A 24346-nucleotide genomic window follows, 5' to 3' on the forward strand; every position below is an offset into this window, starting at 1 on the left:
TTTAAAACACAGTAGGAAGTCGTATCAGAGGGTGAGGTCCCTGTGGAAGGGGTCTGCCCCCCTGGGGACGCCTGCCACCGTCTGTCCCTGGAGGGATCTGGGATGCGACCTGCAGCCCCCGCCCTCTGCACCATCAACGTGCACGATGACGTGGTGAGGAAGAGAAGGACACTCGTCCCCGCTGGCCCGAGCACGGGCGGCCCTGCTGATAGGGCTGAGGGCGGATGGGCACACAGTCAGGCAGGTGTGTGCCCAGGTAAGAAGCCTGCTGAGAGGAGTGTGTGTGTGCGTACGCGTGTGCAAGGGACAGGGAGGAGAAACCTGTTCGATCCGAAGCGTAGCCCTGTACAGTCCCGTCCAGGTCAGGACTGGTGCCTGTGGGGCCATCCCAGGGATTCCACGCCGGCAAGGAACTTGGGGTCTCGGGTCCCCATTTGGCGTCCAGCAGAGGCTGTGGGCACAGACCCGAGGCGGGGTCCCCGACACCTGCTCGCAGGGAGAAGCCCGCTCGGCTGGTGGGGAGGCAGGAGGCCGACATTTCCGATGGACGGGGCACGGCCGCCGGCCACCTCGCTGCTCCCGGAACCGCAGGAGGCTGGCACTGCGCCCAGGCCCCCGGACATGGGCAGCGGGCTCTTTTCCCAGAGGCTCCGGAGAACGCCGCGCAGGCCCGGCCACCCTCATGCCACCTTCGCACGGTTTCGGATCCCGGCCAAGACTCCCGTCCTGGAAACCTCAAGCTGGGGCTCCTGTGAGGAGGCAGACTCCCGGCGCCACGCAGCTCTTCTGGTTCTTATTTTTAGAAACATGGAGGAGAACAGAAGTCTTGTGCTCTGTCTCGAAATAATGCCTTTCTTTAATTCTACTCAATTGAGCCAAAAATAGACCCACCCTTTCCTAGGATGACCGTCCGAGCTCTTGAGCCAGAGTGGGGAGAGCATCTCAGGCACGGGGCTGCGGCGTGGCCGGCTGGGCAGACCAGGCCAGTCGTCCAGACCAGCCCAGAGCAGAGCCGGGATGCCTCTGCCTGTGGCCGCACTCCAGGATTTTAACACACTCAGGCCCCAGCTAAAGGCCCTGGGACCGGCCCAGGGTGGCGGCAGTCCTGACCTCATCCCCAGCCAGGGGTCCACGGAGGACTGTCGTGGGGCTGGCCCCAGGCTGCTCAGCCCTGTGGCTCTCCTCACGGTTCACCGTTTTGTGTCTTTCCATGAACACCTTCCCTGCCGACAGGTACTCCGCCCTCTGGTTTCCTGTGGACTGAAAGTGGGGGCCCAGACTTGGGGCGGGGTAGGGGAGACCCCGGGACAGGGCCTGCTGCCTGCCCAGTGCATGTCGGGGCTCCTCCGGGCAGCTCCCAGCTTCTTCCCACACTTGCGAGGTCTCTGTCTTCCTGGCTTCCCCCTGTGCAAGGGGCCCCCAGGAGGGGCTGGGACCTGGGTTTTCCAGACAGATGGGACTTCCTGTAACCTCCTCAGTCCCCACAAATCAGCGCATCTTTGCTTCTTCCCAGAGGAGCCGGGCTGGGGGGAGGCTACGGTGCCTCTGATGGAGACGAGTCATGTGAGGGGACGTCTGTGCCAGAGGAGGACAAGTTGGGTGAGATCCGGGGGCACGTGTGGCAGTCCAGTGGCCCCGAAACCTCTAGCTGTCCAACTTAAAATCAGGGATGCAGGGGGACGTGGCTCAGTCATTTGAGCATCTGACTCTTGATTTCAGCTCAGGTCATGACCTCAGGGTTGTGAGATGGAGCCCTGCGTCGCGCTCTGTGCTCAGTGCCAAGTCTGTGCGTGATTCCCTCTCCCTCTGCCCCCCCCCCCAATTAATAAATTCATCTTTAAAATCGCAGATGTGGACGATCGGCTCTGGGGTGCAGGCCTGGCCACAGGGGCTGCTGGTGCGTGCACTCTCGTTGCTGGAGGAAGCATGTCAGGGGAAGCAGGTTGAGCTACAAGAAGGGACACTGGACTCTGAGGCGGGGCTCACAGGCCACGGCGGGCTCTCCTCGGTGTGCGAGCCGGTGCCCACGGCGCCGGGGTAACCTCTCCAGCACGGATGGGTCTCCTCCACTGTTGCTCACCTCCCTCTTAGCCGTGAGCACCGGTGCTGGCTCTGATGCCAGAGAGGACTTCGCTGTGGGGAGGTCCAAGGGCCCCTCCTGCTCTGGGCCCATGACGCTCTGGCTGGCATGTGCTCAGCTTCCTCCTGCGGACAGGCCAGTGCCTGGGGATTGAAGCGGCCTGAGGACCTGGTGAGTGTTCGCCTGGACAAGGGGCAGGCACGGCTCCATGGCCAGGCTCCATCTGGTTCCCAAGCCTTGCGTAAATGTCAGTCTGCCGTGTCAGCCCCTTGAGCCTGCTAAAAGGCTTTGTCAACACTCATTTCCTGCACAACAAACAACCATGTGGCTTATTAATCTTTAAATCTCGACTTTCCATCAAAACCATGTGCAAATTTCTTTTCAGAGAAAAGGTCTGACATAAAACTGTGCACTTTCCGGGAGATAGAATTTAAAATAGCAGCTTTTCCTTGACGACGTTGCATGGCTTCTGTTGATGTGAACGCAGCGTGGGCTCCGTTCGGCTGAGGCCGGGCTGCCCTCTGCTGAGCGCTGGGTGGGGGCTGGCTGTCAGCCGCTTCCTGGGCCGGCGGAGCCCCCAGACCCGTCCCTCCGCCCCAGACACTCGGACCCTGGGAGGTGTCCAGGTCCCAGCATGGCCACATTCGGGGACGGACTGGCTGGTGGTGGCCAGACGGGCCGTGCTGGGGAAGCCAGCCCTGGGATCCCAGGCAGAAACAAGCCTCCCACTCACGCACTCCCTGGCTCCTTCAGTCATTCACTCAACAGGCTCTCGGGCACACGGGGCCGCGCTAGGCCCTGCAGGCTAACTTGCCGGGCGGCACCAGATTCACCCCCGACTGGATCCACCACGGTCACGGAGCTGAACCTCAGGGCACCTTATGGGACAAGCAGCTCCTGTCTTGGTTGGAGGCTGCCTCTGGGTGAGGCAAGGGGCTGGAGACACGGAAGGCGCCATCCGAACCCCATCCGTTTGGGAGCCGTTAGAAGGCTGAGAGGAAGGTCACGGATTCTTGGTGACGCGTCAGCGGCTATGTAGGATATTAATTGACGGTTGATGCTGGGGCCGTGGGACTGAAGGGGACCCGGGGCAGCCCCAACTCTGCCCGGGGACGTCTCGGGCACCCTGGGTGGTTGCGGTGCCATGGCAGCCCGGGGCCTGGCAGCTCTTGCTGTGTGAGCCGAGCTGTGGGAGTGCGGCTCTCGTCAGCTCGGCGAGGGGCCGTCTTGCCGTGGGGATAAATGGGTCCTGCCGCCAGCCCGAGGCCCAGCAGCAGCTCTGGCGGGGGGCGGGGGTGATAAGCGGCTGTGAGGCCTCCCGCTCCCTCGACAGCTTTCCTGGCTTCCCGGCCCCAGCGGCTCCGCACACAGGACTTCCCGCTCTCGGGGGGGCAGGTCTGGCCCCGCCGGCCTCTGCATCCTGCCTCTTCTTCCCACGGCAGACGTGTTGCCGGGACCCCAGAGCAGCGGCCTGTGTCTGAGATCGGGGCCAGTGCTCAGTGAAGCCACAGTCTGAGAGCTTGTGGGCCCGTGCACACACAACAGACACACCTACACGCACACCCATGCACAGGTGCACGCACAGACACGTGCGCACATGGACGCACACGCGTGCACATGCACGACACACATAGACGCGCACATGCCCAGAGAGCTGACCCCCAGGCCCACGCGTGCACATGCGTGCGCACGCGTGCACACCCAGACACAAGCACACCCCACACATGTGCACGGAGCCGCACCCACAGGCACACAGAAGCACACGTACGCAGGCGCACAGACACCTGTACACATGCACGTGCCCGCACAGGCACGGAGCCGCACCAGCAGGCACGGGGACACACAGGGGCGATCAGAGGTGTATCATTGCGCTCCAGAATAATGTCGACTTTTGCACTGGGCAAACTTCTCCCACTCTGGCCAGGTTTCAGAGGACCCCAGAAGGAGACAGCACCCAGCACCCTGCTTCTGCAGAGGGATGGCCCTGGGTGAGGCTGCGGAGTTGTGTCCACGCTGAGCCCGGGGCACACAGCGTGGGCACAGCCCCTGGGGTGGAGTGGGGGAGGCCCGTGGTTCTGTGCACGCCCAGGCTGGTCCCGAGGTTAAGTGCCGGGCTGTGTGGGTTACCCCAGCCGTGGCTGACGGGGCCATCTCAGAGTGAGCTGCTCCCACGGGGGTCTGCGGCCGGCTGGTGTAGCGGCAGGGCTTCTCCTGGCCTACCCCCTCAGCTCCGGGCCCCAGGACTGGCAGTCAGGCCTGCTGGTTGCGCCTCTGGGTGCCCCCCCACCAGCCCTGCTCCCATGACCTGAGCTTCACGCGGGACCCTCTCCTTGAAGCCCCTTCCCAACAGCTGAGCCCAAATACCTGTGTCCTCCAGAAACCCTTTCTGACCAACTCCCCACCCCCACCACGAACGAGCCTCTCTGTACACCACCCTCCCCCCAGCTCCATGTCCTGGGTTTGGCCTGTCCCGTAGGCCCCGGGGCACAGGTGCGCATGGATCCTGGGACCTGGATTCTGACCCACTGCTCTGTCTGCTGGTGGCCATGGCCAGTCCCTGAGCGGCTCTGAACCCCGCTTCCTGCACTCGTGTGGGGAGTAGCTCTGTCCTGCTGTGTTCCGTCTGGACACGTAAAACACCCCCTCTGCATCATCATCTCTTTTGGATGTATTTGTACGGGGGAGGGCTGTGATTACGGTAAGATGCAGAGACCCGAAGCAGGAGACACATGGTTGCCCCTGGAACCAGGACCCCACAAGACAGGACCCGCTATGCTTTCCTAGGAAGCTGCCTCTGGCTCTGCTCTGGGCAGCCCCTCGGCCCCGGGGGCCAAGCTGCTTCCATCGGCCTGGACTGGTTTTGCCCGTCCTCAGACCTGTGTGGTGGAGCCGTACGGTGCGTGCATCTTTAAAGCCAGCTTTCACTGAACGCAGTGTGCTGGGGGTTCGTCTGTGTCCGTACGGGTCAGTAGTTGACTCTTTGCACAAGAACGCTGCTGAGGGGCCTTGGGTGGTGATATAACGGAGTCCCCACCCGCTCTCCTGTGGGGGACCTTTGGTTGTCTCCGGTATGTGGCGTTACGGATAAGGTTGCCGAGAACAGGCGCATGGTAAGTGCACCTGCGCGTCCGTGGGAGGCGGCCGACGGGGCCGGCGCGCTCCATCCGCACCAGCAGCGGGGGGCTGAGCCGCTCACGTCACCGTCACTTGAGGTTGTCAGTCTAGCGCGCGGGCTGTGCTTTGGGCTGTGATGGACCCTGTTGGGCTGGAGGCGCAGACCCCCGGGAACGCTGACGCCGGGCCTCTCCTGCGCTTCTCCTCCGTCCCCTCCTCTAAACTCCAGCCAAGGCTTCTCCTTTCACACTGGCAGTCGTTCTCTCTGGGGTTGGCAGGAGTTGTTTACACAACTGGCTGCAAGCCCTTGCTTGGCCGTGTGTCTGCACACATTGCTCCTGTGTTCCTGTGTTTGACTTCTTATGCCTTCGCAGTATCTTTTGAAGAGCAGACATTTTTAATTGGGATGAAGCATGGTTCATTCATTTCTCTGCGGCTGGTGTTTCTGGCGTCACGTCTGAGGAGTCTTTGCCTTGCTTCAGGTTGCAAAAATGTTTGCCCTTCCAGGAACTGTTTTATGTGTATGTTTGCGGTCCGCCTAGCATGGGTTGCTGGGCATAGCATGGGGGCGCAGTTAGGAGTTGTACTCACGGACACTCATGGCGGAAGGCCCACATTGCTGCCCAGACTTCGTCGGCACCTTTGGGAAAACCAGTATGTGGTGACCCGTGCCTCGCGTTGCCCTGCACCTGACCCTATGCTGTACCCCACTGTCCTGATTACTGTACCTTTACGTTAAGACTTAAAACCAGGGGCGCCTGGGTGGCTCAGTGGGTTAAAGCCTTCAGCTCAGGTCATGATCCCAGGGTCCTGGGCTCAAGCCCTGCATCGGGCTCTCTGCTCAAGCAGGAAGCCTGCTTCCCCCTCTCTCTCTGCCTGCCTCTCTGCCTGCTTGTGATCTCTGTCAGATAGATAAACAGGATCTTTTAAAAAAAGAAAGAAAGGAAGAAAGAAAGAAAGAAAAGACTTAAAATCAGGTAGTGCAAGTCCTTCAACTTTGCTTTTTTTTTTTTTTTTAGGATTTTTTTAAACTATTCTAGGTCATTTCCATTTCCATCTAAATTTTCGTGTCTGCCCACCCATTTCTAGCAAAGAAAACCTAACTAAGGCTTTGACCAGAATCCCACTGATTCTATAGACACCTTTGGAAAGAAGGAGCCACCTTCCTGTCCACTGTTCCAACCCGGGACCTGGGGCGCCTCTCCGCTTACTTGGGTCCTCCATGATCTCTGTGTTTCAGGGTTTCATGTGTGGGTCTTGCACATCTTTCTTAGTCATATTCCTGTATATGTAATGACTTTGGTACAGGGTGATTTGGAAAATCTCATTTTTCAGTACTTTGTTGATATTATATTAGAAATCCAAAAAACTTTAGGTATAGACCACGTATCATGTGACCTTGCAAATTCATGTGTCCGCTCTGGACGTGGCCTGTACGGTCCTCAGGACCTTCTCCATGGACCGCTCTGCAGTCTTTTCCATTCGTTATTTTTAGCTGCTTCTCCTATGTCTTTGGCCAGGGAAGCACTAGAGAAAATGATGAGGATGGGCAGCCTCACCCTGTTCCCCGCTTGGAGGAAGTGTTCTCTTGCCACAGTTAAATGTGGTCTCAGCTGCAGACGGTCGGGTGTCCCGTCTGACCATCGGAAGGTTCTGTTCTTGTTTGCAGAGAGCCCTCAGCACAAACGCACGTGTGTTTTGTCAAGTGCATCTCCCACATCTACGGAGGGGGTCCTGGGTTCCTTCTTCATCCTCTTAGTGCCAGGACTGTGAGCCATTGGTTTCTAGAGTTGAACCAACCTTGCATTCCTGGCATGGACCTCATCAGTCGCAATGTGTTATATTTTTTATACTGCTGCTAATTTACTAATATTTTGTTAAGGGATTTTGAATGCATGCTCTGAGGAAACATTGGTCTGTAACTTTCTTCTGTAATAGGCTTATCAGGCCTTGCTGTTGGGAAAACATTGATCTCATAAAACAAGTCAGAAGGTGCTTAATATCTCTGTTTTCTAAATGAGTCTGTGTGAGATCGGTATTGTTTCTTCCTTAAAAAGTTGATAGAATTCACCAGTGAAGCCATCTGGACTGGAGATCTTTTCTGGAGGGTGGATTTCAATTATGAATACATTATTTCAGAAAAAACAGACCTGAGACCGTTCAGGTAGTGCAAGTGTGTGTTCTGTCTGTATTAGTTTCATAAATTGTATATTTCAAGGAATCTCTCCATTTTGTCCACATAGTATAATCCATTGACATAAAGTTAGTTGTTCATGATCTTTCTAAATTATCCTTTAGATGTGTGTGGGGTCCATGATGACATGATCTTTGTAAAATTCTTAATGTTTATGTTTCTCTGTCTTTAAAAAAAAAAACTGGTCTTGGGGCAACTGGGTGTCGCAGTTGGCTAAGCAACTGACTCTTGGTTATGGGTCAGGTCCTGATGTCAGGGTGGTGGGGTTGAGCCCCACATTGGGCTCGCAGCTTAGTGTGGGGTCTGCTTGTGGCTCTGTCTCTCCCCGTGCCTCTCCTCACTTTGCTTTCTCGGTCTCTCTCTCTCTTGAAAATAATAGAGAAATGAATCTTTAAAAAATCAGTCTTCCAAAGGTTTGTCAATGTTACAAATCACAAAAATAACTTTCAGTTTTGTTGGTATTCCTGCTGTCTGTCTCTCGGACTTCCTTCTTCCTGCTCTGCATACACTTTGTTCTCCTTCACCGTCTCTTGACACAGGCACGCGGCGCTGAAAACTTCTGACGCTGTGGCTTCTTCACACTTGGTATGTCTTGTTTTCAGATGTGAATGTGCACACAGCATGGCCCCGGGGCCGTGGAGGACTGCAGAGAGCTGTAGGTAAACGCAGCACTGTAACAGATGTCCGTCTGTCTGTCCCTCACAGGCCAGGTGGGCCCTGCCCCGCCAGGGAAGAGGACAGACGGACGTGACCGTGAGCCTGGGACATGTACTCGGTTCTGCTGCCAGTAACTGGGAAATGCATGTTTTTCTACAACAAGGAATGTTTCTTAGAATTGAGCTTTCAAAAGTGAAATCAGAGAGCCTCCGTGGTTGGTCTGTGTGGTGGGAACCCTCTCATCGTCTTTGTGGCTGGGGTTCTTTTGTGGACAGATCACCCTGTTACCCATTCTGCATGGTCGAGCATGTGGGGAATTGCCAGTTTGTGACTGTTCCGCGTTTCCTGAGCGTGCCGGCTGGTGGGCGTGTGTCTGTATTTGTGGGTGTGTCCCAGCTGGGCCCTGGGGTGCCCAGAGCTCGGCTTTACTCCCTCAGCGACGTAGCCGAACTCCGGTGGCTCACGCCTTGCCAGCTTGCGTGGCCGGCTTCCCTGGCTCAGGCTGGTCTCTCGGATGTGGGGCGGTCCCGCTCTCTGAGCCTCTTCTGGTCCCCGAGACGTCACGCGTGCGTCCGTGTTGAGCTGGCATGTGGGCATCTTTTGCGAGGTGCCTGTTCGTGAAGGTGACTCTTTTCTGTTGTTTTCTGTCTTTTTCCTACTGCCTTGTGGAGTCCCTAAGACGCTCTGGGGTTGGTCAGAGACCGGCTGGGCTCTTGGGCTTTTCCACCTTCTGGCTGCCTCGTGGGTCACCTTGAGCGCGGTGCATCTCTCACGGTGGACGCCTCCCTGGGCCACCTCCTGCTCCTCTCCCTCCTTCTTAGCTTGCTCCCTCGGGCCCTGCCCAGTGCCACCCCGTGCAGCAGGGTCCCGGCCCGCGTGCATTTCCTCAGGCGAGGCCGGAGTCCTGAACCACATCTACGGGTTCTCCCACATGCAGTTCTCATCCACGTCATGGACCCAGCCCCCGTCCGAGCTGCAACGCTGCCGACCGCCCCATCCTCGTGCTCCCTGCAGGGCACCCGCCGGCTGCATTCAGGGGCCATCAGTCCCCTCCATTTTGAAAACCCTTCTCGCTAAGCAAGCCAGAACAGAGTAATACTTGGCCTCGCTGTGCTTGAACTTCATAGCGAGACCACGGGCACTGCCTCCTGGGGCTCGCTGCAGGGTTCTGCGTGTCCGCCGACTTGTCCGGTGCCTCCGGCCATCTGGCCCACGGCTCAGGGAGTGTGAGCTGGGCCCGGTTGGACCAGTCCCCGGGTACTCCCGTGCAGGGCCCACACGCGGGCCCATCCTCCTGCAGGCCCAGCAGCCGGCCTTAGGGCTGTGGGCTGTGGGGCAGGGAGGGATGAGCCGGGCCGGGGATTTCTGGGGGGCTGCAGATGGGGCTTCCTCAGCTCAGGCCTCTGTGGCCGGGAGTTCCACGTGGGCCTCCCAGGCAAGGCTGGGATCGCGTGGCCGGGTTTGCGTGGCAGGTGTTTGACTTGGCAGCTCTGGGTGCCGTCGGATGCCACAGGGTCAGCAGCAGCGAGCGGCGGGGCTCCCACCTTACGCCGGCAACCAGGGCTCCAAGTCCTCAGGGTGGCTGACACATACCCCAGGGCCTGGGAGCCTCAACTCTGGGGCCTCTCCTGGAGCCAGAAGAGAGGCTGGGTTGGTGACGGTGGGGGGGGGGGTCTCCCTTCTGGGCACCGCTGCTTGGTGGCCTGGGGACCCTGGCGCTCACGTGCTCCAGCCTCTGAGGCCTCTTCCCGTGAGGCCTCTCTCTGTGGGGAAGGTGGCAGGGAGCACGGCAGGGCCATTATCCAAGCCCAGAGGCACACACAGGCGGATGGAAACACAGACAGAAGGCCTGGGCTTTCTCCGGCCCTTGGCCTAGCCAAGCATCTCCACCAAGTGTGGATCTCTAAGTTCTCTCCATGGAATCCCTCTGTTCCCCTGGGGACTTGGGACCCCTGATTCCTCCACGGGCAGCCAGCCTCCTGGTGGACTCAAGCATGTGGGCAGAGCCCCTCTGGAGGGTAGCTGCAGCCACCATCGTGGGGCCAGCGCTGACTGTCTGCCCCTGGGTCAGACCTCCCTGGGACTGTCTGCGCTCTGCTCCCTGGGTGGGCTGAGATGTTGCTGACGCAGGTCCGGGGGCTGCCGGTCCTGGCTTCACTCTGCCCCTTCCTTGGCCCGAGTCTCTGTCGGAGCACCGGGGAGGCACATACATGCCAACCCCGGGGCACACACAGGCCGGGGTCTCCTGGCAGTGCCGCAGAGTGAGAGGACAGGGCAGGGTCCAGTCGGCAGCTGGGCCAGGGGCCAGTTTGCTTGACTGGGCAGAGCTGCCTCAGGGTTCAGGGCCCAGCTGCCTGTTTGTCCCCTTCCTTGCCCACCCCCGCGCCGAGCCACGGCAGCCTCCAACCAGCTCCTGAGTCCGAGGCGGAACTGGGGGCTCCCAGGGGTTATTGAGGGACTCAAGGCTGTCCCTGATGGTGGACCTGGGGCTGTGCACCTGGGACAGGGAGGGGCCAGGGGTGGCGGACCTTGAACAGCAGGACCCCATTGGGCACCCCCGGGGAGGCATGCCCCCCACAGCCACGGGAGGTGGCAGGAGCCTGTGCAGACAGCCTCCCCGGCAGGCCCTGGAGGGACTGGACCCCAGCTGGCAGGGATGCTCTAGTGGTTTGGCTGTTGCCCTAATCTCCTGTTCATGAAGGCTGAGGATGCCATTGTCAAACAGCTCCAGACGCGGGAGCGGGCCCAACCCAGGATAAACCATGTGGGTGTGGGGAGCTGTCGCTGGAGGTGGTACGGGCTGAGGTTTCCTGTAGGCAGACGGGCCCGTGGTCTCCCCTGCGGTCCAGCCTGGGGGTGGGAAGGCGCCAGGACCGCCTGGCTTCTGGCCTCCAGTCACTCAGGTCCCCAGGCACATTCCTGCGCATGAGCAGAGGGACTGTTCGGGAACGTGAGCCCCCGAGGCCTCAGCCCGGTCCCTGGGCTGGCGCCACGCCCTCGTCATGTCTGTTCCTGAAGAGACAGTGTGAGCGTGTTGCTCCCCCACCGACCTTGGGCTGGGCACTGAGCTGGTGTCCCATGGCGGGGGCATGGGGGCGAGCGGGCACCGGCTGGGTGGTGAGTGCTCAGAGGGCCCAGCGCAGGCTTCCTGGAGAAGGGCCTGAGGGCTGAGCAGGTGCCCGGGAGGCAGTGGGGCACAGAAGTATTCCAGTGCTGGCTCCCCGCAGTCCCGTCTCTTGTGTCCCGAGGGCCCGTGGTCCCTCACCCAGAGTCGGCTCTTTCCCCAGCTCTTTCCTCGCCTGCAAGCAGGAGCGTCTCTTGCTGAGCTGCTCTGAGAACTGGCGGGGTCGGGACACGGAGGGCTGGGCGCGGTGTCCAGTGCGTGGTGCGAGCTGCTTGTGGGGCGAGCTGGTGGCCGTGGAGGGCCCATGGCAGCCAGCAGGTTAGGGGCTCGGTGGTGCGTTGGAGGAGACCGTCTGGTGACCACTCGCACATCGGCAGGCCCGTCCGTGTGTCCTGCGGAGGCAGGGAGGGACCGGAGCCGGCCTCCGCTGGACTGGATGATTTTCTGTGGGAGTTTTCTGGGTTATAGTTTGCTTGACAAATTGTCCTCAACTTTTGAATGAATTTCGGCTTCTTGTGACACTTGACTTATGATGTAGCTTTCCAGATAAATCCCGACTTCCGGTAGGGAATTCACCAGGGATGTGGAAAGGGCAGGGCCTGTCCTGGGGGACGGGGAGGCGCGGGGGAAGGGACTTGTCCAGTGGCCATGGGCCGGTCACATCCCCACGGGGCCTACTGCCCAGGCCCTGACGGCATGAGGATGTGGGCCGTGGGTGTCAGGGGCAAGCTGGGCCCCGGGTGGGCACAGGCTCCCCTCCCCTGCCCCTGGCGCGGGCACCGTGTCCCCCGTAACAGCAGCGGTGACTCACGTAACAGCAGCTCTATTTTTACTCTCCCTGGGCTCACCTTCTGTCTTGCTTTCCTCGCTGGCGGCACCGGCTTTTGAAAGGGCTGAATTCCAGACCCCGAATCTCACGGGGACCCATGGCGCCCCTAAGACCTTGCTGTTGGGTCGCCCCTCTGCCCACTGAGGGCGAGTGCTGAGCTTGAGTCCGCATTGCTCAGACATTACCTAACGCTGTCTTTGGATTCTGGGGCATCTGCACAAGGGCCACCCGTTGGCTTTGTCCGCCGCCGTGTGTGGCGTGAGGCCCACTTCTCACTCTGGGGGTGCCCTCCCCTCTCTCCCTCCAGCCACCCGTGGCCCAGCGGCCAGGCCGGAGGGTCAAGTCAGGTCGGGTCTTGGGGAAACCAGAATGATTTGCATGAGTCCCACTGGAACACGGCCGTGGGAGTGCTGACGGCACTCCTGGGAAAGCCGCTGGCTTTCTCCCCGGGGGTGCTCTGTCCCCTCACGAAGCCCAGTGGCGGCAAAGAACCTCGGAAATCACGCGAAAGTCCCCGTGGGAGTTCTGTGTGGGCGCCGGACCTCACACCAGCACGTGGAGAGATGGTGCAGGATCACTGGGCTTGGAGGTGATCCTGGGGCTCGCCCAGCGGCCGCTCCTCTACCTGGTCAGAGAGAACCAGGACCTCCCGCTGCTCCCCATCATTCGGCCTCAAGATGACCTATTTTCTTTCTCTTAAAAAAACAATTTTTTAAGGATTTTTTTACTTATTTGAGACAGATACAGAGAGAGAGCATGAGCAAGGAGAGAGGCAGAGGGAGAGGGAGAAGCAGGCCTCCCGCGGAGCCAGGACTCCTTGGGGCTCGATCCCAGGATGCGGGACCGTGACCCAGGCTGAGGGCAGACGCTTCACCCTCTGAGCCCCCGGGCGCCCCAAGGTGACCTATTTTCATAGCAACGCCCTGCTCTGTGATTGCCAACTGGGCAGCATAAAAGCCTTCCTTGAAGAATGAATATTCTTAGACCTTTGTGTTTTAAATATTTGTCTGTACCGGGAGAGCCGGCGGCACGGCAGGAGGGCCCTGGTGGGTGCTGGCCGCCCCGGCAGGCTCCCTCCTACGGCGCTTGGGGTCCTGACAGGGCGCGTCGAAGCCACAGGACCATGGGGGCTTCATTCCCTTCTCCTTCCGCCTGGGACCTCAGAGGTGTCTCGCGGCGGCGAGGGGAGGGGAGCGTGTCCACAGCTCGCAGGGTGACACGGATCCGCGCAGGGGCGCCGCAGACGCCCTCTGCTGGCCTCGGTCCGGGCACTCCCCGCTCACCTCCTCATCTCTGGGCCCAGACCTCGTGGAGATAGCACCCCCGCTGCTTTGTTTCCTCTCGGGAACCATGTTTGTTTGCTGGCTCCCCACAATGGAGGGCCCACTCTGGGCGGACCCCCCGCTGCCCGCCCCCGGGTCAGGCCCGGCCTGTGGTTGGCGCAGCGGCCTCCGACCTTGGCGCACGCGGTGGGGCCCCACGTCCCGTGCAGACCGACGGCCAGAGCCCTCAGTCAGACAGTGCTGAGGCCCGGGCCGGAAGGGCCCAAGAGAAGCAGAGCCTCGTCTGTAAGCTGGGGTGTCCAGGGCCTCCCGGGAGCCGTGTGCAGGGCAGCAGGGCGCCAGAGCCTGCAGGTCTGCCTGGGACGGACGGATGGCTGGTGGACGGGAGGGTGGATGCTCGCGGGACCCAGGGTGCTGACCTCCGTCTGTGAGGAGCACCAGGTATGTGGGCTGGACAGCGGCTTGACCCCCAGGACTTGGGCTCAAGGTCACGGGGAGCTGGACCCGAGGTGTTGAGCCCAACTTGTGTCTACAGGCCCCCGGACGCATGCCCTCCGGCCTCGGAGCAGGGTCGCTGTGTGTGTCTGGGAGAGCCTTGCTCCCAGCTTCCAGCCGCCGTGGGACTCACCCCCGGCCCAGTCCTGGGCCTGCCCGGGGCTCCTCCCGGCTCAGTGGTCTCCCGGTGCCCAGCAGCTACGTGGGGGATTTCCGCCCCGCCCAGGTCTCCCGTGAAGCTTGCAGGTGGCCCACACAGTGCCCTGACGGCCGTCCGGGGGTCCCGCTGTGTGCCCTCTCCCGCCCTGGGGTCTCAGGAAGTGGGGGTGGTTGTGCCCCAAGCCACAGGCTCCATGCAGTGGGGTGCACGCTCTCCCCTCCCACTCCTGGAAGCAGACGCAGGAGAGGCCACAGGGCCGGCCGGTGTGGACCACTTCCGTGCCTGGCCGACCTCCGCCCGCCTCTTTCCCCCAGATGCCCTGGGCTAACCTCAGCCTCCGGGGAGCGAGAGTGGAGTCAGGGGCACGTTGTGGATTTCCTCTGCTCCTGACCTACTGTTTAACACGCTCTGCTCCCACCCTCTCCCTCCACTGGGAGTCTGGAGTCCCGCGTCTGCCTTTCTCTGAGCTCTGTGATTGCCGTGGCTGAGCCCCCCGCTAACCTCAGCCGTGGGGTGTGTGGCCGGCCCAGCGCTGTGCTGGCACCCGGGGGAGGGTGCCTGACCCTAACGCCCTCTGTTCCACTCCCGGGCGGGTCCTCCTACGCCACGTGCTGGGCCACGCGCACAGGTGCCCCCTGAGGCTCCACGCGCCATTCTCCGTGTGGCACGCCAGGGCCCTCGCCCCCCCCCCCACCCAGGGAGCAGCCCAGACTGCACTGACTGCAGGGTCGTGGGTATCCGGGGCCCGTAGCGTCTCACGAGTGCCCAGGGCCCGCATCTGGAAGTGGAGCCGGGCTCAGCGGGTGCTGCAAAGCCCAAAGCAAGAGAACAAGAGCTGTGAGTCATGGAGCAGCCTGTCATTTTGGGGGCGGCCCTGACCGGGGAGCACAGGCCTAGGGGGCACAGGCTTGGGCGGACACAGGCCTGGAGGTAACAGACCTGGGGGGGGGGGCACAGACCTGAGGACAGGGACTTGGGGAGGGTTCAGGCCTGGGGCACAGGTGGGACCATCTGGCCGCGTGGTAGTCAGCTGGGGGAGCCGCGTCCTGGGGGGCGGGCAGGTGTGGGAAGCAAGACTGGTCCAAGCTGCCTGGGGCACTGAGATGCTCATGGGAAGGAAACCAGTGGAGGGCAGCTCACATGTCAGGTTCAGAGTGAAGCGGGAGTCCTAGAGCCGGTCCGAACTGCTCACTCCCAGATGACCACGCCCAGGCACCGCGTGTGCATGGCCCGTGTGCGTGGCCTGTGTGTGGCCTGTGCATGGCCCGTATGCGTGGCCTGTGCGTGGCCCGTGGCATGGCCCGTGTGCATGGCGGGGAGCATCTTCCTTGAGGATCAGGACAGTTAGTAAAGCTGCAATTTCCAACGACCCCTTTCCCTAGGAGGAGCTTAAGTCTGGGGGAAGTTAATGGAAGTCAAGATTCGGGTGGTTTCCCGAAGGCCTGGGGACCGCCCTTCAGAAAGTGCCCATTACTCGTCCCCGGGCCGCGGCAGGCTCTCCCGTAGCTCACCCTGTGAACCCCATGGGAGACTCAGCGGGAGGGCAGGAGGCAGGCTCCGGGCTTCCTGTGTGGGGGCAGTTCAGGGTGGGGGTGTCTAGGTGCCTGGGACTGAAGGGCACACCCTGTCCTCTGCGTGGTCTGTGGGCAGGGTGGCCTGGCCTCGCAAGGAGCCCGGGAAGAGGGATGGCCCGGCCCCAGGACCCACCTCTCAGCCTTGGCTCAGGCCGTCCCTGCTTTACACACAAAGCCTGAGCTGAGCCTCCTGCCGGCCCCAGGACCCACTTCCGGGGTGCAGGGGAGGGCTCCCTGCAGTGGTGGGGGGCAGCCCCTGGACAGCGGCTCCACTGGGGGCTGGTGGAGGGCCCTGGGCCTTTCTGCCAGCTCACTGGTATGTCTCTGTTTCTTCTGCAGTGAACTTCGACCACTTCCAGATCCTTCGGGCCATCGGAAAGGGCAGCTTCGGGAAGGTAAGGCAGAGCCAGCAATGAGGGCATGGTAGGACCGTCCCCGCGGCCCGCCGGCTCTGTGAGGCCGGGACCCCCACGTCTGTCGGTGGGGGCCGTGGGCAGGCTGGCAATGAGGCGGGTCAGGGTGGGGTGTCAGCCTCGCTCAGGAGCACTGGGGTCTTCCATCCAGGTTTTTGCGGGTCTCTAATGCGGCTGGGAGCTGATGGTGCAGATGGCACAGCTGTGGGGCTTTGTGGGACCAAGACCCCGACGCCCCCTCACTTGAGACTCTGATGCCCGCCCCGCGGTGGGGCCACTTTCTTCAGAGGCAGGAGCCCACTCAAGGCTACAAAGGAAGTGCTTTAGAAGCCCCTGGTTGGGGGGGGGGTGGCCACGGATATTCAGTGTCCGGGAGCCGCTGGGACCCTCTGACACCAGGCTGCTCCTGCAGGGGTGCGGGGGGCAGGGCGGACAGTGCAGCTGAGCCTGTGTCCTCATCCTGGCCGCTGCGCCGTCGAAGACGTCTCCCTGCTCCTTCGTTCTCTCTTGTCCACATCTAACTTCCTGATTGCTGCCTTGTAACTCTCGAGATTGGGGGTAATTATAACTCAAAGAGGCTTAACGAGCACTCTGAGAAGGTTAAAATTAGCTCTCGGGACTTGGCCTTGTGGGCCTGCTGTAGATGGGTCACTTCTGGGTGGAGAGTTTCTTCGGAGCAGAGGAGGAGGCTTGGCTCCCCTCTCCATGCAGCTGCGTCTGGATGCCGAGCCTTGGGTCCCCCACGCCTGGGAAGTTATGAACGGGAGCAATGACCTCCTGCAGGAACCCATCAAACACTCTCGTTAAGAAGAGTATTTTTAAGATCTGCTGGTTGGGTTGCCCCCTGCCCACCCTGCTTCTCCCAACCGACTGTAAATTCTGTCTGTTGGGGTTCCAGAGGGCGTGGGGAAGGTCGAGGGACAGACAGGGTGGGGCTTAGGTTAAGGTTAAGGTTAGGTTAGGCGGTGGAGGGCACTAGCCCTCACCAGGCTTCAGGAAGAGTGGCGTGTATGGGGAGACGCGGAGGACGAGCAGTGTTGGGGGCTGACCTGGGGCAGCCACTTCTCTGTCCCCTGCCTCCTCCCATCCGTGTCGTCCCCCTCAGGCTCCTTCTGCACTGCCAGGCGGCACACACGCCCCCACTGCCCCGTCTGCAGAACCCCAGGATTCCGGGTTCTCTGACCAGTTCTAGCTTTGAAAAGCCAGCTGGCCCCAGGTCCCGGAGACGGGACTCTGCAGAGCGGTGGTGTGCCGGCAAGGTCCTGCTGCCTTGGAATGGCTCCCTAACGAGCCCGCCTAATGAGGCCTGCAGGGTCTCTGGGCTGTAGTCCCAGGGCGCCCTGCCCTCGATGGCTTTCTGGAATGTGGAGAAGCCAAGGACCTGTCACTGACCTGGGCTCTGGGCCTTCCAGCTGCTCTCAGTGGCTGGAGCAGTGACCCCGATGCAGAAGCTCCCCAGGACTCAGAAGGCCAGCTTCAAGCGTGTGTGGCCGAGCCTGTAAGTGCCTGTTTGTGGCCTTACTTGAGATGTGTGTGCGCAGGCCCTCCATGCACGACTGCACAGGGAACCCTGGCTCTCTGCGGACGACTGGGTCGAGCAGCTGTAAACACCCCGAGTTCACTGATGCCCCCACTTCACGCGGGAAGGCAAAGTGGCGCCTGTGACAGGACCAGCTCTTCCCAGCAAGGGCTGCTCCCTCGGTGGCTGCCCCACCCTTTGGGGGCGCATTTGTGACCGCCCTTGGCTCCCTGACCGCCACTCCCAAGCTTGCTGTTTCTGGACCTTGGGTACAAAGTCTGCTTAGTGTTTTCGGTTTTTCCGGGTTTTTTTGTTGTTGTTGTTTTGCTGTTGTCGTGAAGTCATACACGGTTGTAATCACCTGGAGGTGCGCGGCTCCGGACTGCTGAGTGACCACCTCATCCTTGTCTTGGAAAACTGGAGCTCTGCCCCCATTAAACGCCCCTCCCCACCCTCCCAAGTCCCCCATGCCTGAGAAACCACGGCCCCTGGGGAGATGGCTTTGTTTTGCAGAGCAGAATGGAAGCTGGTGCTGGAAGCTCACAGCGTGTGCCCAGAACCCCAGCCCCGGCTGGCAGGTGGAGGGCCCTTGTGCCTGGTTCTTCTGACCAGGCCAGGAGTGGGGGGGGCGGTTCTCAGTGCAGGAGGCTCCTCCCCGCTCGCTCCTGTGATTGGGCTGGGGGCTAGGGGTGGGGGCTGTTGTTCCCAGGTAAGCCCAGCAGGGGGCCTCACTCCTGTGGGGCAGGTGAGCAGGCGGAGCAGGTGAGGGGGCGCGGGGCAGGTGAGCAGGCGAGCGGGTGCGGGACAGGTGAGCAGGCGCGGGGCAGGTGAGCAGGCGAGCGGGTGCGGGACAGGTGAGCAGGCGCGGGGCAGGTGAGCGGGTGCGGGACAGGTGAGCGGGCGTGGGGCAGGTGAGCGGGCGGGACAGGTGAGGGGCGCGGGGCAGGTGAGCGGGCGCGGGGCAGGTGAGCGGGCGCGGGGCAGGTGAGCGGGCGGGACAGGTGAGGGGCGCGGGGCAGGTGAGCGGGCGCGGGGCAGGTGAGCGGGCGGAGCAGGTGAGGGGCGCGCGGCAGGTGGAGGCCTCCGCGGTGACGACGGTGACCACGCCGTACGCCACTGCCTGGGGCCTCGGGTCGCAAGTGACACTCGACCCCAGGGAGCGGCAGGGGTGACAGTGCGCGAACAGCGCCGGGAGGGGAAGGGCTGGGGCCGCTCCTCCGCCGCGGGGTCCGGCCGGGCCGCCCTCGCCAGCCCCCGCGGGTCTCGGCCCCGCACGCCGCCGTCGGACCCGCCGGCTGCAGCGTGCGCTTCGGCCCCGCCCAGTCACGCGGGAAGCTGCCCTCGGATTGGCCCGGGAGGGTCATGTGACCGGGATCAGGGCGGGCCGGGAGGGCGGTGCCGGGGCAGGGGCCGGTGTTGGGTCCCGCCGGGGGGAGGGGCGGCGCCGCCGGCCTCGGGCAGGTCCTGCTTCCCCGCGGCCCTTTCCGGCGGCCGGGGCGGCGGAAGGCGAGCGCCGGGCCCAGCGCCCTCCCCGGGGGAGCCTGCGGGGTGCGCCCGGCCGCCCTCTCCGCTGCCGCCCCGGCCGCCCCTCTCTGCCCCCGGCCGCCCCCGCCGTGTCCCCAGCACCAGCCCAGCTCTCGGCGCCCTTGGCTGACCTTGGCTGACCTGTAACTAACTAGTACGTTCAAGGCGGTTCTGGCGAAGATCCTCGACCCGCCCGCCCGCAATCGGACTCGGACGCGCTCGCCCCGCCCCGGCCCGCCCCAGCGGCCGCGCTCCCTCCCGCCCTCGGCCCCCACCCTCGGCCAGGACGCCCGCGGTCCTCTTGCTGGTTTTCCATTGGAGCTTCTACGGAAGTGTTGTCACCATCAAGACACAGTCGCGAACTTTGGGTAGGAACTGCGTTTAAAGGTTCAGAGAAAGTTGCTGACTTCCCCGACTCGGCTGCAGCGCTTCTCCAGTGAAATGTGACACTGGGGTCGGTCTTTGGCCTTCTGTTCTGCTGATTGTCTTGTTCTTGGAGTTTCTGCTTGTTAAGCTGACATTTTCTGTGTTACTGTTAACAGGAGATTTCACTTTCTAGCGTTGCAGTTTATTGGAAAATGGTGACGTCTGTCACCCTGCCAACCCCCGAGGCCACTGTGGCTGCTGGGGGCCGGGGACCTGGCTGGTCACTGGCTGTGGCTGATACTCCTAGCCTGGGCAGCCCTGTGGCAGGTGTGGCCAGTGGGTGGGGTTCTGGCTTTGCCAACCTGAATGTCCTTGCTGGAAGGTACGGGCTCCCAGTGATGCTATCCACGGGGCAGAGTCTGGGTCTCCATTCGGGACAGGGGTGTGCAGAGCCTCCTCAGGGGGGCACCTGGTCAGGCTGGACCATCAGGAAGCAAAGATTAAGGCGGTAGAAGGACACAGCCCATTAGGAAGCAAAGGCTTGTCAATTGGGGGTGGGTGTCCCCTTGTGAGTCCAGAGTCCCTGACCCGGATGCGTTTTCCAGAGACGTGACAGGCTTTTGCACAGTGGGCACAGTTGGGTGTTTGAGCGGGAAGGTCCTGGCCCTCGTCGTGCACCCCAGCCCCTCTCTGCCCCTATGGCCTGGTCCTGCCTCGGCAGGTTTCTGCCCTTCCTAGGCCAGGCCTCCTCCCACTAGCTGCCCTGAGTGCCCTGTACCCCAGGGCACGCCCTTCCTCTCTGCACCTACAGAAAGTGGACTGTTGCTCACACAGAGCCTTCTGGGAGGGCCTGCTGCTGTGCATTTGTGGGTAGGTGGGCCTGGAGGCCGTGGGTTCCGAATTAGGGAGCTTACTGTGAGATCTGGCAGATATGGGGGCTCTTGTCCAGCTGTGAGGCCTGGGGACCCTTTTCCCTTCCGGCGGGTCTGGCTCTTGTAGGAGTACTGGCTGAGATGCTATGGTGGTTGGGGGAGTTCGGACCAGCATGTCTTGTTTCTCTTCAGTTTATGGGGGAAAAGCTAAGATAATTGGGGTACAGTGTGCCTTGGCTGCAGACCCCAACAACTGAGGGAGCTCCTGAGCCCCTTGTGACCACCAGATCTCAGAAGGACCTTGGAGATGAGGTGGGAGGGGTGGCGGGGCCGGTGTGGCAAGTGCAGTCCCGGGGCTCAGGGCCTCAGTTCTTTCCTGGTGGACCCTGCTTGTTGAGGACGCCCAGCCGTTGCCGTGGAAACACCTCAGCGGCAGCAAAGGGCCTCCCCCCCAGCACCTGGGGGCAGCATCTGCAGTTAACAGGGGGCCCTTCTGGGGTTTCGCCCTCAGTAGTGGCAAGAACGCGGTGGGGGTGGGGCCGGCGCAGCTGTGGCCGAGGGCTCAGAGCTGTTGTGTCCTGCCAGCTCCTGGAGCAGGCTCACAGCTCCTCCTGAGACGTCCGGACACCCGGACCTTACAGGCCCGTGCCTCCGCTCCTTGTTCCCATCACGTGCTTGACTGTGGCCTGACCACGCCAGTCGCCTTGGGAACCCTGGGAAGGAGCATTGCTGAAGGCCGGGCTAGTGACAGTCACCAGAATTCACGGTGTCCAGTTGCGTCGGCAGGGGCCCGTGGCTGGTGGCCTGGTGCTGGTCACCCTTAGGCAGGGCAGCCTGTGGGCCCGCACACACCCAGGCCCTGGGTTTTCCCACAAGGCTCCATCCTTGTAGCCACATAAATGGTGCAAATGACCCTTGGCAGGGAAGAGCCTCTTCCATCTCAGGGAAGCCCACGCACATACGCACGCACGCATGCACACACACACACACCTGCACGAATCAGCAAAACCCCAAAAAAGTCGAGCAAAGTAGAAAATTACTCAAACTGATGATAGTAGTTGAAATCTTGAAAAGGCCAGTGCACAGAAGAGATTAAAAAAAAAAATTAACTCTGCTGTTTAAATATCACCAGGCCCGCCAGTGCCACCTCTGGGCGCGCACGCCCAGGGCCGAGAGCAGGGCCTCCAACGGGTGTCTGCACTCCGTGTTCACAGCAGCGTGGGTCACGGCAGCCACGGTGGGCAGGGACACGGGCGCCCAGCACGGATGAAGGGATGAGGGGTCGCGTGTCCTGCAGCCTTGAGAGGAGGGACGGGCCAGCACCTCTCCCACATGGAGGGGCCCTGAGGGCCCTGAGTGTCCCCAGGCAAGGCCGGCGAGGCCCCGGTGTGCTTACGCTCCAGGCTTGGAGCCCCCAGCGCTGTCGGGGGCGCTTGGCGTCAACCCCCGTCCGCAGAAGCCGGGTGGGCTCACAGGTTTCCTGTGGCCGCAGCGCCGGGACTCCCCGTGCTGCCGCCCTTCCCTCTCCGTCTGGCCCCACAGAGTCCACGTTCAGACTTCAGTTTCGTACATGACCTTACAAGCAGCTCCTACTTGGGGCCCCTGATGGGAAGAGTTTGGCCCCAGAGCCAGCAGTCATTTGAGGGACCCTGCCCAGCTGACCTGTGTCCATCGAGCCTCCCAGAAGGGGCCCTGCTGGGCACGCTGGGGTGCGTGCGGGCGGAGGGCTCTCCAGGGGTGAGGGATGCTGAGACCCAAACAAGCCACACCCGAGCGAAGAGGAGTGTGGGGGGCGGGCACAGGCGCGCTGGTCAGAGAGCCAGAGGAACACCGCGTGTGCGTGTGCATGTGCATGTGCCGTGGGAGGACTTGTGAGGGCCAGTGGGGACCCGTGCCCAGCCAGAAGGGGCTGGACAGGGCAGCAGGGAGCGCAGGTGCTGAGGGCACAGCCTCCTTCCTCTCCCTACCCCAGGGAGCTCACTCGGTGGTGGGGTCCGCACCGGACGCTGCCCAGGCCGAGGGCTGAAGCTGTCTGCGACCTGCAGGTGCCCAGCCCTCTCCCGGCGTCACCGTCTCTCTCAGACCTGCAGTCCCAAAGAGAGCCAGCGTGGTGGCCTCCCCGGGGGCAGCATCTGACGGACCGCCCATCACGTGCTCCGAAGTGGGCCAAAGCACAACGGGAACTTGCTGGCTTGGTCTCTGGGTCACTCGGGCCTTGCTGTGCCTTAAAATAGCCATCTCCCTAGATACTGCTTCTGGAGAAGGAGGACGCTCCCACCCACTTCCTCGGTCTTGTTCCTGGCCAGCGCGCAGGTTGGGCGCTGCTGGGGGCCGAGGCCAGAGAGGTGCACCCGGTGGGTGGACGCTGAGGGTGAGCCCACAGTCCCCCAGGAACCGAGGGAGAAGGAAGCTTGCTTTGCCAGGCCTGCTGGGCGCGGCTGACGGCTGGAGGCTGTTCTTCGGGACCGGGAGGTGTTGGGGCACCCTTGGCCCAGGCTGCTGACCGTGGGAGCCCAAAGGGTCCATCTCCGGTGAGCGTGTCTGGACATCTGTCGCTTCTGCCATCTCCAGTAGCTCAGGCAGTGCCGTTTGTCAGGGCAGTGACCCCTGGGCCCCCAGGACCCAAACTCCAGGCCTCCCCACGCACCGTCGCGGAGCTGGGCCCCACATCCCTCGCCAACCAGCCCGTCCTGTGGGCTCTGCCTCATGGGGAAGCAGGTGGGCCCACGCTTGGGCTGCTGAGGCCCCGGCTCGGGACCCACAGCCACATGGCGCGGCCTCACATCTCCTTTCCTTTTCCCTTTTGGGAAACCTCAAGCCTGAACACGATGGGGAGGAGGAGAAAAGCCAGCAGCCCCCCAGCCGCTCGGGGTCCTCTTGTCTCCGCCGCTTCCCGTCCCCCACGCCTGCCCACACCCAGGGCCGGCGAACCGGACCCCGAAAGGGTCCCGCTTTATCTTCGAGCCTTTTCGCGGGTGCCTCCGCTCGCAGCTCGGTCCCTCGGGCCCCTGGGGTGACCCGTGCCGGTCGATCCCACAGGCGCGTTGTGTTTATTCGATGACTCAGACCCACAGGAGGCCCCCGTCCCCCTTCTCGCTGCGCTTCCTTCGTGGACAATCCGGGTCAGTGTGTGCTGGTCCCCGACGTGCTCCCCACCAGCCCCGCCCCCATGTGAGCGGTCACGTCTACACCGGCGGGGGGATCCGGTGTGACTTGCCGCCAGGCTCTGTCTGAGTTAGGCCGCCAGGGATCGTCCCCCTCGCCCGCGGCTCCCTGAGCAGCACCGAGGAGTGGTGTCCCAGCTGCCACACTTCGTCCCCAACTCGCCGCCGTGCTGACGAAGGTTCTCTGTCCCTGAGGTGGAGAAGAGCTCGTCCAGAAGGACACATGCCTTCTTCCCCTCACCGGACAGCTGTCAGGGACAGAGCTGGTCCCCGGGTGTCTTCTGGCGGCCAGCAGAGCGGAGCTCCGTGGCCACTCTGACGCTGTGGACAGGACGCCTTGCTGTCCCCTGGTCCACGCGCTGTGACGCTGTTGGCACCCAGTGTGACGGTGTCGCGCTCGCTGGGGGGACTGGACTTGCTGGGGGGACTGGACGCTCTGGCCCTGAGGAGCAGAGCCTTGGTTTTCCCGTGGGACCTGGGCCCTCCTGGTCGGGAGTGACACTCACCGGCCACAGTCTGGGCGCCGGGGCAGCTGGCTGCTGCTGGACATGGCTGCTTCTTACAGGCCTCTGTCATGGCCAGAGCTGGGAGGTCCACGGGGGGCATCCCCCGGGAGTCGGGCACTCATGGTCCCTGGAAGTCCTTCCTCTCTGATGACCCGCCTCCTGGACACACCCTGTTTTGGTCGTATTTTGCTCTCAATTCTTCGGTTTTGCCCTTGGTGTTGAATGTGGTGTTTGTGGAGGACACGGACGTGGTGCCGCGCGGAGATCTGTCCAGCCAGGTCGCTCAGGAGTGTGCAGCCTGCCCCACCCTGGCGTCCCGTTTCCTGCTCCCTCCTGGAAACATCCTTCTGGAAGCCGCACAGTTTACACGTCCATTCGTTTCTTTTTCATATTTTCCTATGAAATCCGGGGTGGTCTCCCACCACCACGGCGTTCCTCCAGGCGTAGCTTTTCGTGCCACAGGATTTCTGGA

At 62.2% G+C, this 24346-nt stretch overlaps 1 protein-coding gene across 4 annotated transcripts in view; it reads left to right on the forward strand.

The window, feature by feature from the left end:
- Nucleotides 1-24346, forward strand: part of STK32C (serine/threonine kinase 32C) — a 67829-nt gene that overhangs the window by 23579 nt on the left and 19904 nt on the right. The window contains exon 2 of one of the 4 annotated variants that reach the window (XM_045068593.1): nt 15850-15905. In XM_045068593.1, coding sequence (XP_044924528.1) covers nt 15850-15905 — 56 coding nt within the window. The other 3 variants (XM_013055684.2, XM_045068594.1, XM_045068596.1) reach the window with 3 other exon arrangements.

This window comes from Mustela putorius, unplaced genomic scaffold, assembly GCF_011764305.1.
Source record: "Mustela putorius furo isolate JIRA1106 unplaced genomic scaffold, ASM1176430v1.1 tig00003909_pilon_pilon_pilon, whole genome shotgun sequence".
Taxonomy (NCBI): Eukaryota; Metazoa; Chordata; class Mammalia; order Carnivora; family Mustelidae; genus Mustela; species Mustela putorius.